The sequence below is a fragment of the Mytilus edulis genome, chromosome 14 (assembly GCF_963676685.1).
Source record: "Mytilus edulis chromosome 14, xbMytEdul2.2, whole genome shotgun sequence".
In the NCBI taxonomy this organism is placed as follows: Eukaryota; Metazoa; Mollusca; class Bivalvia; order Mytilida; family Mytilidae; genus Mytilus; species Mytilus edulis.
In genome coordinates this window covers 27,614,085-27,628,029 of record NC_092357.1, presented here as the reverse complement: position 1 = coordinate 27,628,029, position 13,945 = coordinate 27,614,085, and the positions used below count along the sequence as shown (strand labels likewise).

General features: G+C 31.9%; 1 protein-coding gene across 2 annotated transcripts; it reads left to right on the top strand.

Moving 5' to 3' along the window:
* Nucleotides 1-2,570: 2,570 nt before the first annotated feature.
* LOC139502561 (probable serine/threonine-protein kinase DDB_G0283337) lies at nucleotides 2,571-13,022 on the top strand. 2 transcript variants are annotated; one of them, XM_071292061.1, is made up of 10 exons: nucleotides 2,571-2,656; nucleotides 3,858-4,058; nucleotides 4,784-4,893; nucleotides 5,501-5,621; nucleotides 6,396-6,494; nucleotides 7,466-7,615; nucleotides 8,257-8,379; nucleotides 9,208-9,609; nucleotides 10,305-10,380; nucleotides 12,234-13,022. In XM_071292061.1, the coding sequence occupies exons 1-10, from the start codon at nucleotides 2,602-2,604 to the stop codon at nucleotides 12,970-12,972; spliced, it is 2,076 nt and encodes a 691-aa protein (XP_071148162.1). In that variant the 5' UTR covers nucleotides 2,571-2,601; the 3' UTR covers nucleotides 12,973-13,022. The 2 variants fall into 2 exon arrangements, with proteins under 2 accessions (XP_071148162.1, XP_071148163.1); XM_071292062.1 differs by having other exon boundaries at nucleotides 2,572-2,656; nucleotides 9,223-9,609.
* Nucleotides 13,023-13,945: the final 923 nt, after the last annotated feature.

Genomic DNA, 13,945 nt, shown 5'->3' with positions numbered 1-13,945 from the left:
ATTAAATGTGCAGTCATGTTCGATCAGATTAGAGACGTTAAACCCAATACTTATCATGCTCTCTTTATTTAAAAAAAAGACCCATATAAGTCTCACACCATGTTATCGTAATTCTAAAACGTTATACCGGATTGCGATGCTACCATAAGATCACCATGGAGACGAAAAGGATATTCTTTTTGTCTTTTTTCATTCTATACATACTAGTATTTTTATTCTCTTAAAAGTTGCTGTTATGATTGAGTTCTCCTTTTCATGTGATAAATGTACATGTTTGAACACTAATGTATGTCTTGTGTTGTCCAATTGTATCTGCAGGCACTGTATATTATATGAAAAACAAAAATTATTAAAAGTTGAAGCATTACCTACAAAATCATTTTTTTCGCCGTCTTTGCGAAATTTATTTGTATATGCCTTTAAAAAATTAAATCAGTTTTTTTTTATCTTGTCAAATTAACATTAAACATTTTAAGACTGCCTCAATCTTTCAAGTTCAGACTTTCAGATGGGTCTGTGTTAGACTGTTGCGATGCAAACTTTCCACCTCTAATCACAACTTCCTAATTTTTCATTAGCAATTTACATTTTCCATTCTTCATCCAGGTCGCTTTGACCTAGTCTGTTTCCCGGCCGTTATTGAAATTCTTGACAATATTTGTATATTCCGAAGGCATACTGAATGTTTTACGGAGGGGACCAACCTACTTTGACCTCATCGATTGTTATAACTTTTTATTTGTTCCCGTCTTTAATATGCATACACATTTTTCAAAACAATGAAGAGCTTATAGACAACAAAGAACAAAAGTATGGTCAAGTATATGATCGTTTATATAAAGGCGCATTTCGTGAGATGTAAGTGTTATAAAACTAAAAGATTTGGTTGAATATGGTACGAAATTAAATTTTTGCAATTTACAATAGTTTTAATTTGGAATCCGCTGTTTTCAGCATTGTTTGAACTGGCTTATTATGTACCTGTACGAATTGTTAACCTTATTGGAGTTGAGACGCGATTATCCATACAAGTTACTTGCAATGTATCGCAAAAACAACTTTGCATCACAACAATATTCCTGAACGCAGAAATAAACCAATGCTCATAATAAATACAAACATATCAATTAGGAAATAAATGTCCGTATGATTATAACGTTTGAATTAACTAACACTTATAAGTACATGCAAATGTGAAATCGTGTCTTCCCAAACCACTATAACCACATCATAAGGGAGAACAAAAAAATGCATATGCTGTTATTGGTTCAAACCATAAAAAGTAAACATATGAACAAACTGTTGAACATATCCAATGAGAAAGTACCCAAACGAAAATAAGAAAACAAAGCCATCTAAATTTCAATATACGGATTTCAACAAAAACTACTTTTTTCAATGTACATGATATAGAAAGCTCTGAATCGTTACAAATCTAATATGAATGAATCACTGATCCCTAATGTAAAACTATGACAAGAAACAACAGTTGACAATGTTTCTGCATGATCATGAATATGTGACGTTGTTTAACAATCTTTGTTTTAGATCTCAAATCTCTTTTTAATCTCAATAGTTCGAACATTATTATTTAACATGATCAAGCGTTACAGTTAACGCACTTTATTCCATGACATTAAATAAAATAGAGGGGGAAACCATACACTGAATTACGTTAGCACAGTAGTCATTGGCTCAAGGGCTGGTTATACCCCCTCCCCCCGATACCTTACGATAACAGACTATCAGGATAGAGGTATGATTAAATTAACGTTAAAAACTAATCCACTTTACGCGCATTTGGATAATGAATGTCTCGAGACAAACACATCTCAAAATATAAACATAAAAGAAACACTGAACAGCTCATACGATCGGAAAAAGTATTTATCCATCTGGTAAAGGAATCAGTGCTGTGCTTAAAGGAAGGTGATATATTTCATTAATCAAACGTTTTCTGTGGTGTACACTTCGTTAACTTGTGAGCTTCTTAAAAAAAAATTGGCAAATGACAGTTGTATCATATTACGTGTCATTAAATTGCAACAGGTAGAAACACTACCACACTGTAATTGTATACTTTGTTTAATATTCGTCATTCTATTTTAACTAGATTGCTATTGTAAGCGTTTTTGTACTAAAAATATATCTTTCATTAAATTCTGATGTGATTGCGCAGACGAAGATATTTACAAACAAAAGTAAAATGGTTTGATAATAGATTCCCAGCAATCCTGAATCGACAGATTAAATATTTCGGGTAGTACTGAATTCAGATTTAGTCGAAGCCAAAAGATGACAAAAATCAATATCAATGTAGAATTGATTAAATGCCATTCTGAATGAGGTAAGTCAATAGATGATTGTATACAGCTACTTATTTTTTTCATTTTGAGTATACTTCATATAACCTAAGCTAAAACTGAGCGATACGGGACATGAAGAGAATAAGATTATCCAAAGCTGGTATTTTATCATGGAGTTGAAACTTCTAACGGTTGTCAAATTTAATGTAATCATTCTTGTCTTAAATACATATTGATAAGACACGGAAGTAAAACATTTAAATATTTAACATAGAAAAGATAAGTTCAACAAAACATGTCGTACATATCTAAGTTGCTATGTATGTGGCAATTTACGTTATGTCTGGGGGGTAAGTATACAAGCATTTTTGATATAATCAATGTTACTTTTAATAATAGTTTGAAATACACAATGTGTACTAGTATTATGAATATATGTACAAATGTGTTAGGAAGCATTTAAAACAATCGTCATACCACAGTTAATATAATCATATAAAATTACTTATCATTGAATATAAATATCATTAATAAAGATTATACAAGACGGAAGGTACTTGAGAGCTTTTATCGAGGCACGTAGTGTATTTCACCTAGCTTATGCACTATTAGAGACTTATGCGGATCCCGAAGGGGCAGCCTGTTGGGTGCCGTCCCACCCCTATATGTTAGAAAAATCTGTTTGATTATATAAGGAATCACTTAAGCATGACTGAGGCGGGCAATCAAAGCCTTTTCCCCTTATGGCAATGTCTGGACCCGCCATTGTTAGAAAGAAGTGTTTCTGTTTTATGATTTGTTTTTACTGTTACAAGTACAAATGCAAGTGATATACCCACTATCAAATCAAGTTATATGTGTTTTGAGACAACTCTGTTAAAACAGCAGGCGGATTTTGCTAGGTGTAAATTCATTTAACGATGAGTCTCATTCGATAGTGTCCCAGTCAACGACAAGAATGAAAACAATTATAATTGGTTTAATTTTGCCTAATTAATCTATGTCCTGATTTCTTTTTCTTTGAAATTAAGGAATATTAACAGTTAATAATAGAATTACCAAATAGGAACATGAAAACTAAAATACTAAACAGAATATTCATGATTTTCATATCGCTGCATATTGTTTTTTACGGGCTCAAAATAGTCAATGACTAAGTCATTTGTTGAATCGGAATAGTCTTTTTTTTTAAAGTCGAGCTCTCAAATGTCTAAATTATCAAATGCATGAAACATGTGAATGTTCTGTGTGCTCATATTGTAGACGATATCACAAATATCCATATAACCTCGTCGGAAAAAATAGTCAATTTTGACCTATACGTGTAATTTATGATGTCCAGCTATAATATCTTATCTTTAAGCCAATGGAAATATACCGATTTTGTAACGCATTGCAGCAAAGGCAAAACAAATTAACATTTTATTTCGTTTTATACAGTCATACCACACTCTGTTTAGTGTGGTTTCGGGAATAATTTCTTATTGTTGGGAAAAGGTGACAGGTCATAACCATAGGCGAATAAAACGTTTTAATTCTTTCTCATTTAAGGTTATAATGTAATAAAGGTTATACAAAATTCGACAACCTGGAATGAAGCTTTAACACATTGCTCAGAACAGAACTCAAAACTAGCAGTCATTGCAGATATTGAAAGAAATAGATCATGTGTTTCAATATTTATGATGCATGGAGAGAAACCATTTTGGGTTGGAAATTTTTATAAACTGTCTGGCAGAATTTCAGTTAAAGGTAATTCATAATATTACAAAATATACGTATTTTTTTTTTATCTTAATATACCTATCATGTATGATATTGAATGTACCAAGAACAAAGAAGTAGAATAAGAAGACATCAAGGGTCATTGGCAGTATTGCTTATAATATCTTCTTCAGTTTTATTTTTTTTTAACAAAAACATTGTGTCATCATGATTGTTGAAATAAGTAAAAGTATTGACTAGAATTTGACTGATTTTGACCACGAAGACCTACATCAAAATATACGAAAATGACCAAGTGGATATCAACACTCATTAGAAGAGAAAAAGCTAAAAACGCCATGACCAAAAACGAAAGACAACACAATGCAAACATGTGCATAACTCACTTCACAGACCACTATACATAAGCAACACGACGGGTGCCACATGTGGAGCAGGATCTGCTTACCCTTCCGGAGCACCTGAGATCACCCCTAGTTTTTGGTGGGGTTCGTGTTGTTTATTCTTTAGTTTTCTATGTTGTGTCGTGTGTACTATTGTTTTTCTGTTTGTCTTTTTCATTTTTAGCCATGGCGTTGTCAGTTTGTTTTAGATTTATGAGTTTGACTGTCCCTTTGGTATCTTTCGTCTCTCTTTTGCTGAACTGAGCAACGTGAACAATTAATTTTATATAATTTTCTACTTATTTCCATCGACAACCTTTGAAGTGTGATATTAGTTTATAAATATAACATTGATCTTGTTTCGACAAGGTTGTTACAAGATATCAAACTCAACGATGGAAGTAGGATACAAAACTCTTTATGAATGCTTCGTACTGTGTTCAAGGGGAATGAAAGAAGTCGGATTATTTGCATACAAAGTGAGTGGTTTTTTTTCGTAGAAATAATAATGTTTTGAAAAGTGACTTAGATTTTATTATAATGTTGAAAGCTGTACCCATTTTTCTTTTAAATGTTTACATATTTTGTCAAAAGACTCACCAGTGACGCTCGAATCCGAAAAAGTTAAAAAGGACAAAGTACGAAGATGCAGAGCATTAATGACCAACATTCCTATAAGTTTTGTCAAATACAGCCAAGGTAAAATTGAGGATGGAAATGGGGAATGTGCCAAAGAGACAACAACCCTACCATAGAGCAGACAACAGCAGGTAAACTATTTCTAGCAAACATTCAATTTTATTTGTGAATTGTAAATTTATAAAATTATGATCATATCAATGATAATTTATGTCAGCACAGAAATGCAGACTACTTGGATGTGATACCCCCCGGGAATTAAAACTCCACCTGCAGTGGCATCGACCCATCATTGATAATCTTGATTACTGTTTTCCAATGAAATATTTCTAATTGAATTTTAAGCAAATAATACTCATTCAATCGATCAATCGAGTGATGTGAACACAATATTTGTATGGTTAAATATATGATTATAATGTATCAAAGAAATATTGTTCCTAACAGGCTGTCTTTGAATCAAACTGCATTTGCGACCATCATCTACATTTGAATCATTCAAAGGATTTTCAGATGGTGGAAGCATACCAATGTTCTAACATATCACTGTTATGGTGGGTGTATACAGGTAAATTCATGATATCCTTCTTACTTTTGATTTCAACCGTGTTTGAATTATTCATAACAATATTTAGCACTGTAGGTTAATATGTATCGGCAAGGCTTAACGGTAGAGTACTTTTATTCTTTTGTGTATAAAATCGTTTGCCTCAATTCCACTGCAAATTTTAGTAATTCTTCCTTTATGTTATCTTTGTTATTCTTTTGCTTTTTTTCTTTTCATTTAATAGGCTTACAAGTCATCTGCAAAATCTTAAACTTATTCTTTTGTAATGCTTCATCTTGATTTTTTATTTGAAGTTACTATTTAGTAGATAAAAAGTTATTCTTCCCACAAACACATCCAGCTCAATGTAAAATTATTTTTAATGAGGCAGATCTCAATTGCGGTTTTTAAAAGTGCAATGTATATTGACAGTTTATGACTAACCTATTGAGGAACCACGCCAATGGCTGTTTGAATTGAAATTTAGTCTTTCAAATCTAATCACTAATTGTGTAGACACCGTTCGATTTATAATTTTCATTATAACACAAAGCTTTTCTATCATTAAATAAGACCGTAGTCTGTTTGTTCAATTTTTGTTCTTTTTTTTTTAGTTGTGTGCTCATTAATAAATAATCCATGCTTGACCTTGACCTATAATGGTTTACTTTTATAAATTGTTACTTGGATGGAAATTTGTCTTATTGGCACTCATACCTCATCTTACTATATCTATGTCATTGATTTATTTACCACCATAAGCCGGTTTATGAAAAATTTTAGACTTTTTTTCAGTAATCCAGAATGATTTTAACTCCGTTCATGAAACATGCCACCAGTTTACATGCACTGATTCACAAGTTAAATATAACACCTTAAGGAATAGTTTATGCGGTGAGTATATTGTTTCAATTCGTAATGTTAGCCATTCATAATTTGATATTTCAAAACTTTATGGAACATTTGGAACTCGTTGGTCCTTGTCATGTTTTCTCTATTTGAACTATATCGTAATATTGAAGAAATAAAACATATGTATTTCATATAGCATTTCTTGAATCGAAAGATAAAAATTTAAAAAAAAACAACATTTAAAACCCAATCGGAACAGCGGAACAGCGGAGAATAAAATGTTTTTACTACTATAACACTGATTTCACAAACACATATAGAATTTTGTTCGAAGATTTTATGTATTATACTTCCAATTGTGTAAAATAGGAAGATGTAGTATTATTGCCAATGAGACAACTCTGCACAGCATTCTTTTAATTTTGGATTATAGATTTTATAATGATAAACTAGAATTAGAAAAATAAATCATCTTCCGTGCTTTTGAAGTCAAAATATTTGTAATTTAACATTTAAGTGGCGATTTTTACTAAAATTCTAAATCTTAACAAAAATGTCTATTAATTCAAAAAGTATGCCCGATTACGTTTACTTCGGTTTAAAACAAACTGTTTACATACAAGCAAGCAAAAACGCAAAACAGTCTCTATTAAATGAATGATAGTTCTTATTATCATTCATATAATGTGACAAAAATATTGTGTTCGACACGATTTATTTATATTTACCTCCATCAGAAGCACTCAAATCCGAAAGCAAATACTGTATAAGAACCGAAACAGTTTAAGAGCTAAGTGACCAAAAACAAAACCTTAAACGAATGCTAAGAATATCAAAAGTCAACTCTGTCAGGGAGGATTAATGCTCATTTTCTTAATCTAGATATGTGTATAATGTCATTACGATTTTATCTGACCCTTGAAATTTTCTGCAATCGAATTTAGTTTGTTTTTAATGTGTTACTCTCTGATTTTCCGTAAATATTTGTTTTATCTTGTCGCTTTTTGTTTCAGAAAAAAATTCACAGAAAGACTATCATGACCTTAGAAGCGAAATTCCACGAGAAAATCTACCATATGGCTGTGAAAGAAATGCAGAAAATAACAATTCAATTGTATTTCCGGATTACTTCCGATTTGCTCTGAACTCATCTGTAAACACTGGTAAAGTATTTACTTCACTAGAGATATTCACATGCACTCTGAATGAACTACTAGTATCTAAAATGAATGATATATCTATTCAGTTCAAATGTTGTAAAAAATTAAAATGTTCATGCCTTTCTTTTCTAATTTAGTTGGTTTTTTTTCACAACGAAAACTTGGGACACAAATATCATATCAAAGATACCAAAAATTACCAAAGGCAAATAAAATCGAAAACATATTTGATTACGGAATGAGACAACTAAGTTGCAACGATAAATATATACAAAAACAAATTAACATAATTTATCAACAGTTCGAAGCACGTTAGACTTTGACAGAATTTTTTAATTATAAATTTTCGGTTTCGACAATTTAACCCTTGAGGATGATTTAGTCAAAGTTGAAAGAAAAAAAGTTCAAACAGTTATCTATTATAACATGGATTAACGCACGTATCTCATGTGTAAGTAGCTTAAAGTCAGAAATATCTTTATTTTCTCATACATAAAATCAATAAATTCAATTCATAACTTTTTATTTTTATTTTCAAAGTAGAGGAAATGCCATATTATGGAGAACGAAGTTTTTAGAATTAATCGAACTAATGCATGTAATACTAATAAATTTTTGGGGATGTTTTTTTTTTTTTTTTTTAGATTCATCTGAGAAACCACTTATTCCCTTTATTTGCAAAGCTCTTTCTTGTGCCCCTTATAACAGCTTCAGTATTAGTATACAGAACTGTAATTCAACGACTTTCGGAATCCTCTGTGTTAAAAGTAAGTAATCATTTTGTTTATTTTTCTAATATCAACATTACATATAAAATTCTCAATTTTAAGTTTACAAACGTGTATGATAAATATTTCAGTCCACAGGACACGTGTTGAAATTAATTTTATCATGTACACTATAGACCACAAATGTTTCAAGACAAAGACAAAATACGATATAAAACAGGTATCAAAAAGTAAAATCACAAAAATAATGCACTCCGAGGAAAATTTAATCGGAAAGTCCCTAATCACATGGCAAAATCAAATGAAAAAACACATCAAACGAATGGACAACAACTGTCATATTTCTGACTTGGTACAGGCATTTTCAAATGTATAAAATGGAGAATTCATATCACACAATCAAATTAACAACACCAGTCCATACAATTTTTAGGACAATGATGGTATTGAAAGGATATTTTATAATTATTTGGACTACAAACGATAAGACATACCACTTTATCTAACCGAAACCATAACAGAAACATCAAAAATAAATACAGGAATGTTGGATGTATGAAATACAGAGACACGTCGCATAGCAATGCAAATCAGCACTCAGTCCAAACAATTTTCAGGACAATGATGGTATTGAAAGGATATTTTATAATTATTTTGACTACAAACGATAAGAGATAACACCATAACCAGCCGAAACCATTACAGAAACGTAAAAAATAAATACATAAATGTGGGATGTATAAAATTTAGAGGGGCCCATTATACTTATGAATACATTTGACTAATCATCTGAAACTTTGCATTTTGCATAAAACGGTTCATATACATTCTTTTTCTCATTGTCAATGCTCTTCTTTTGTGAAATAGAAAGCAATATTTCAGACGAATCCATATTCCAAAGTTCTACAAGCATGGCATTACCGACGACTTCAACCGTTTCTTACGCCTCATTAAAAGAATCTCAGCACAGTAAAAGCACCAGTTATCGCACTACATCCACTAAGATAACAAACACGACGTTTAAACCACAGACAAGTGATGTATCCTCTCATACAAATGAAGTGAATGTTGAAAACTCACAGTTAGTTTTTACAACCCATGCACAATCTACAGAGGGTAATGTCATCATAAAAACACTCAAAATAACATCTTCCAAGAAATATAGTTCTCCATTTAACCATAGCTACGTGACAGACCGAAATGAAAGGAAAATTGCCGAAAGCACACCAGGATCTTTTGAGACGCTATCAGATGGTCATTTTAGAATAGGTATGGTTGATACTAAATTTTTATCAACAGCATTGTAAAATTAGATTAATAAATAGCAAAAAAAGAGGATAATGATGATGAAAATTAGTTATTGATATTGTATTATTTACTATTATCATTTCATAGATTTTTCAGTGCTTGCTTTCATATGAAATGTATTAAAGATAGAAAATAAACAATAATAAATAACGGACTGAAGTCCTTAGTGCAAATAAAAAGAGCCGATGAAACATATACAACGACAAAAATCACAAAAACACAGTTAGAGATCAAAGGACAACATGAAGTCCTCAACAATGGACAAATGGCATAAGAATGTGCCAAATATAATCTACATAACGATATAGATTAACCGTTTTGGAAGGTACAATGGTAACATATCAATGTGTAGATTTACAGGTGTTAATGAAATCGACAACTTCGTGGAATGTGAAAGGCACTCTAAGGGGATTTTCGTTTAACAAAAAAAGAAGAAAAAAAATAATCATTAGAGAAACAGATTCTTACATAGTTACTCGTGGATTATCGGATTTATCCAATCTCGATAGTTAAATTATCAATTCTAAAGTCCCAGCCGACGGCTTTAAAATAGATAATTTAACTATCTCGATTGGATAAATCCGATAATCCACTGGTACCAATGTAAGAATCTATATTTATAGATCTTCATAAAGACCGATAAATATCCTTTTCAGGTTTGATTGTTGGGTCAGCAGTCGGGACTATTGTTATGATTGTTGTTGGTGTCTTGCTTATCTGTTGTCGGTTCAGGTTGGTATTATACTTGTTATCAAGTTTCGAAAGATAATCACAACACATTAAATCAAAATACAACACTAGTGGTTTTTAAAGCATGATCGAGTTTACTGTAGGCTCGAATTCGTCCAATACGATGCTAAATTATACACAGACAAATCAGTATAACTATTCCACTGTATATGCATAAATGTGGCGGGTTTTAATTATCTTAAAGGCGCCAACCCCTTCACAATACTTGGAAAATGGTGTAACAGTACAACATAAGATCAAACTATAAAAATCGGTTGTAAAAGGCTTAACTTATCGTCATGGGGTAAAAATGACAAATCAAAGAATTCAACTTTATATAAAGCTAATATAGGACAATGGTGTAGATTAAAAATTACACCACCCCAGACCCTTTTGTTTTCCACATAATTAATATTGCTAATAATGAACAAGTTCCGGGTCGAGTCTGATACCGATACTAATAGCATATGCACCGGTTACCTATTATCTTATCTGTACGTTCCGCATCTGACAGATGCACCAGCAAACGTTGTATTTAGGATGTTGCTATATACACGGTGATTAATCACTGGGTTGACACAACTAAATTCAATCATTGTCAAATTGTTCCCGGTTGTAGTATTTTGATCAGTAAGAAAACTGAAAATAAGGCATATAGGTACAGTTTTCAATTTGTTAGCGGGCACGACGTAAAACAGCGAATCAAGGAATTCAACTTTATTTATAACTTATATAGGACAATGCTGTTGATTTAAAAATACTCTATTCAAGAACCCTTTGTTTTCCAAATAATTTATATTACCAATAATTGATACGTTCAAGGTCGACGTGTTCACACAGAAAGAGTTTGAAAGCAGAGAAAACTGTGTATCTTATAATCGGCATGACTTTATCAAATGACAATACTAATACTAAAATAAGGCTGACGCATAGTTATATACTTTAATTCAGTCACGTACCCGCGATATCACGGGAATGTGTTAGTCCACATAAAAGAAACGAGAAATGGAAACACAACGAACCACATGAACAAACGACGACAACCGAACAACAGGTTCCTGATTATTTTTTTAACGTAAAACAGGCGCAAACCTTCACACTAGCCAAATGATATAGCAAAACATTACAACATAGATAGACAAACTATATAGTATCAATTGAAATGGCTTAACTCAATCAAAAGGCATTATTTACAAAAACAAAAAAACATACAACGAATACATTTATATTCTAGTAAATACCCAACACAATCATAGGTTAATTTAGACTTGTTCTATTTGTTTCGTTTGGGCTTGTATTATCTTTTCCTTAGGGTTTATATGATCCGTTCATTCTATTTCGACTCGTTAAAAATTCGATACCGTGTCAATACCTACCATCACTGCAGAGACATTAATTTTCGAAATCCATGAAATGGTGAACAAACGTTTTCACCTCATGTTTGCGGTATACCATTTTCTCCCCAAGTTTATTGTTTTCTGTTTGGTAATAAATTAATGATTAAGATCCATGTTACATCTCGTGATCAATTTATTTGGCAATAGTTAATGGCAGTCAACAGGGCTTAAGAACATCAGTTGTTCGACGTGTTAGTCAAATGCGTTTTTATTAAAATATACGTTTCACTTTTTAAATCTTTTGGAAAATGTTGTTTGTGCTGTATTTAGACCCCTCTATCAAGAAATTTGTTTTACATGCACACGGATAAAAATTTCGAATTTTATCCGGATGAAAATTGCGAATCCTATCCAATGCAATCTTATGTTTGAACGTTGTTTTCAATTTAGACTTGGTTATAATAGATATATGTATACAAAGATGAAAATAACTGTAGTTAATTGTACGTGTAATTTTAGGCGCAGAGGACCATTTAGGAAGAAAAAATTAGATGATCATATTCAACGTGACTTTCAAAACGCCATTTACGATGTGCATACACCTAATGATGATAATATACTATTTGGACTTGTAGACGTTCCCAATAACAATTCAAACACCGTCAGAAATAATGAGTATACGGTCGTGGTAAAGAATACTAAGTCTGATAATCAGGTGGTTCAGCAACATTGTACGAATGGAAGAAATTCCAACAATCTGGTAGAAAGCAAATACGATAGGGTTAATCATGCGAGGCCTCGTAGTGCACATAATTTTACCAACAACCGACATAATGAGTATACAGTCGGTGGAAAGAATAACCAATCGAGTTATCTGGCGGTTGAGCAAAATTGTACGAATGAAAGAAATTCCAACAATTTGGTAGAAAGCAATTACGATAGGGTTAATCATGCGAGGACTCGTAGTGCAAATAATTTTACCAACAACCGACATAATGAGTATGCAGTCGGTGTAAAGAATAACCATTCGAGTAATCAGGAGGTTGGGACTAATTGTGACACGAATGGCAGAAATTCCGACGACATGTTAGAGAGTGAATACGATAGACTTAATCATGCCAGGCCTCGAAATGGAAAAGATTCATGCAACTTATATGACAGTGCTCTAGGTTTTCGTGACGACTATGATGCAACATACAATACAACAGATTATAGAAGAACTGACAAGGTTGATGACTCTTTGTATGATCATAATTAAACACACATTTCAATCTATACTAATGCTCTTCAACAACATCGTACGCTATTTCTTTGTTTTTTTATAGTTTTTTTTTGTTGTTAGTTTGTTAATTATGTTGTACGTTTGTTATTTGTTTGCCGCTGGTTGCTGGTCGCTGCTTTCTCTTTCTGTCTTCTAGACAACAACAATATACAATATGCGTTATGGTTTATAACTTTCGTAGAAAGTTGTGATTCGCTTTTATGTTTATATAATTAAACATTAGAATGTAAAACACAAACAGGATAAATATATTGTCAGATAATAAAAAGGAAAACTTCGTGTCATATCACATCTATTTGATTACCAATGACAAGATATAATCATATCATTAGTTCGAGCTTTTGAACTTAGAAAAATGTAAGTTGAATTTGTTTATTTTTTAAATGAAATGTTTTTAATTATGCGGCTTTCTTGTAATATAATAAGGCAGTATATTTCAAGACTATTAATGGAAGCAAATATATGAGAGAAAAAAGGAAGACCAAAAGACATACAATAGCCAATGAACAACGACACAAAAAAACTCAAATATTGAGCTACACGAACCTCAGCAGATATTGGTTAATAGAGAAGATATCTGCTCCACTAGTGGTACCCGTCGTTTTAAATATATTCAAAAAAAAAATCCGATGATGATATAATCGAGGCAAAAGGATGGAGGACGTAACCGTCCGAGCACTGGTCAAATAGTGCGAATATATATTTTTAGCATTTTAAAGTTACATAGAAAACTAAAATAGATAGCAACCAGAAAAATGAAAAAGTAAAAACAAACATCAATTGTATCCATCTTTCATCCATGTACATCTCGGTGGATTATGTTTAGATAGTCCAGCAGCTGACATACTTCTAATTCTTGGAGGGCAAATGTGTATCTTAAACTTGCGTTTGCCTCATTTCAGGAAGCTGGCTTATCATGTTTTGGATTTTTTGACAGATTTTTGGAATC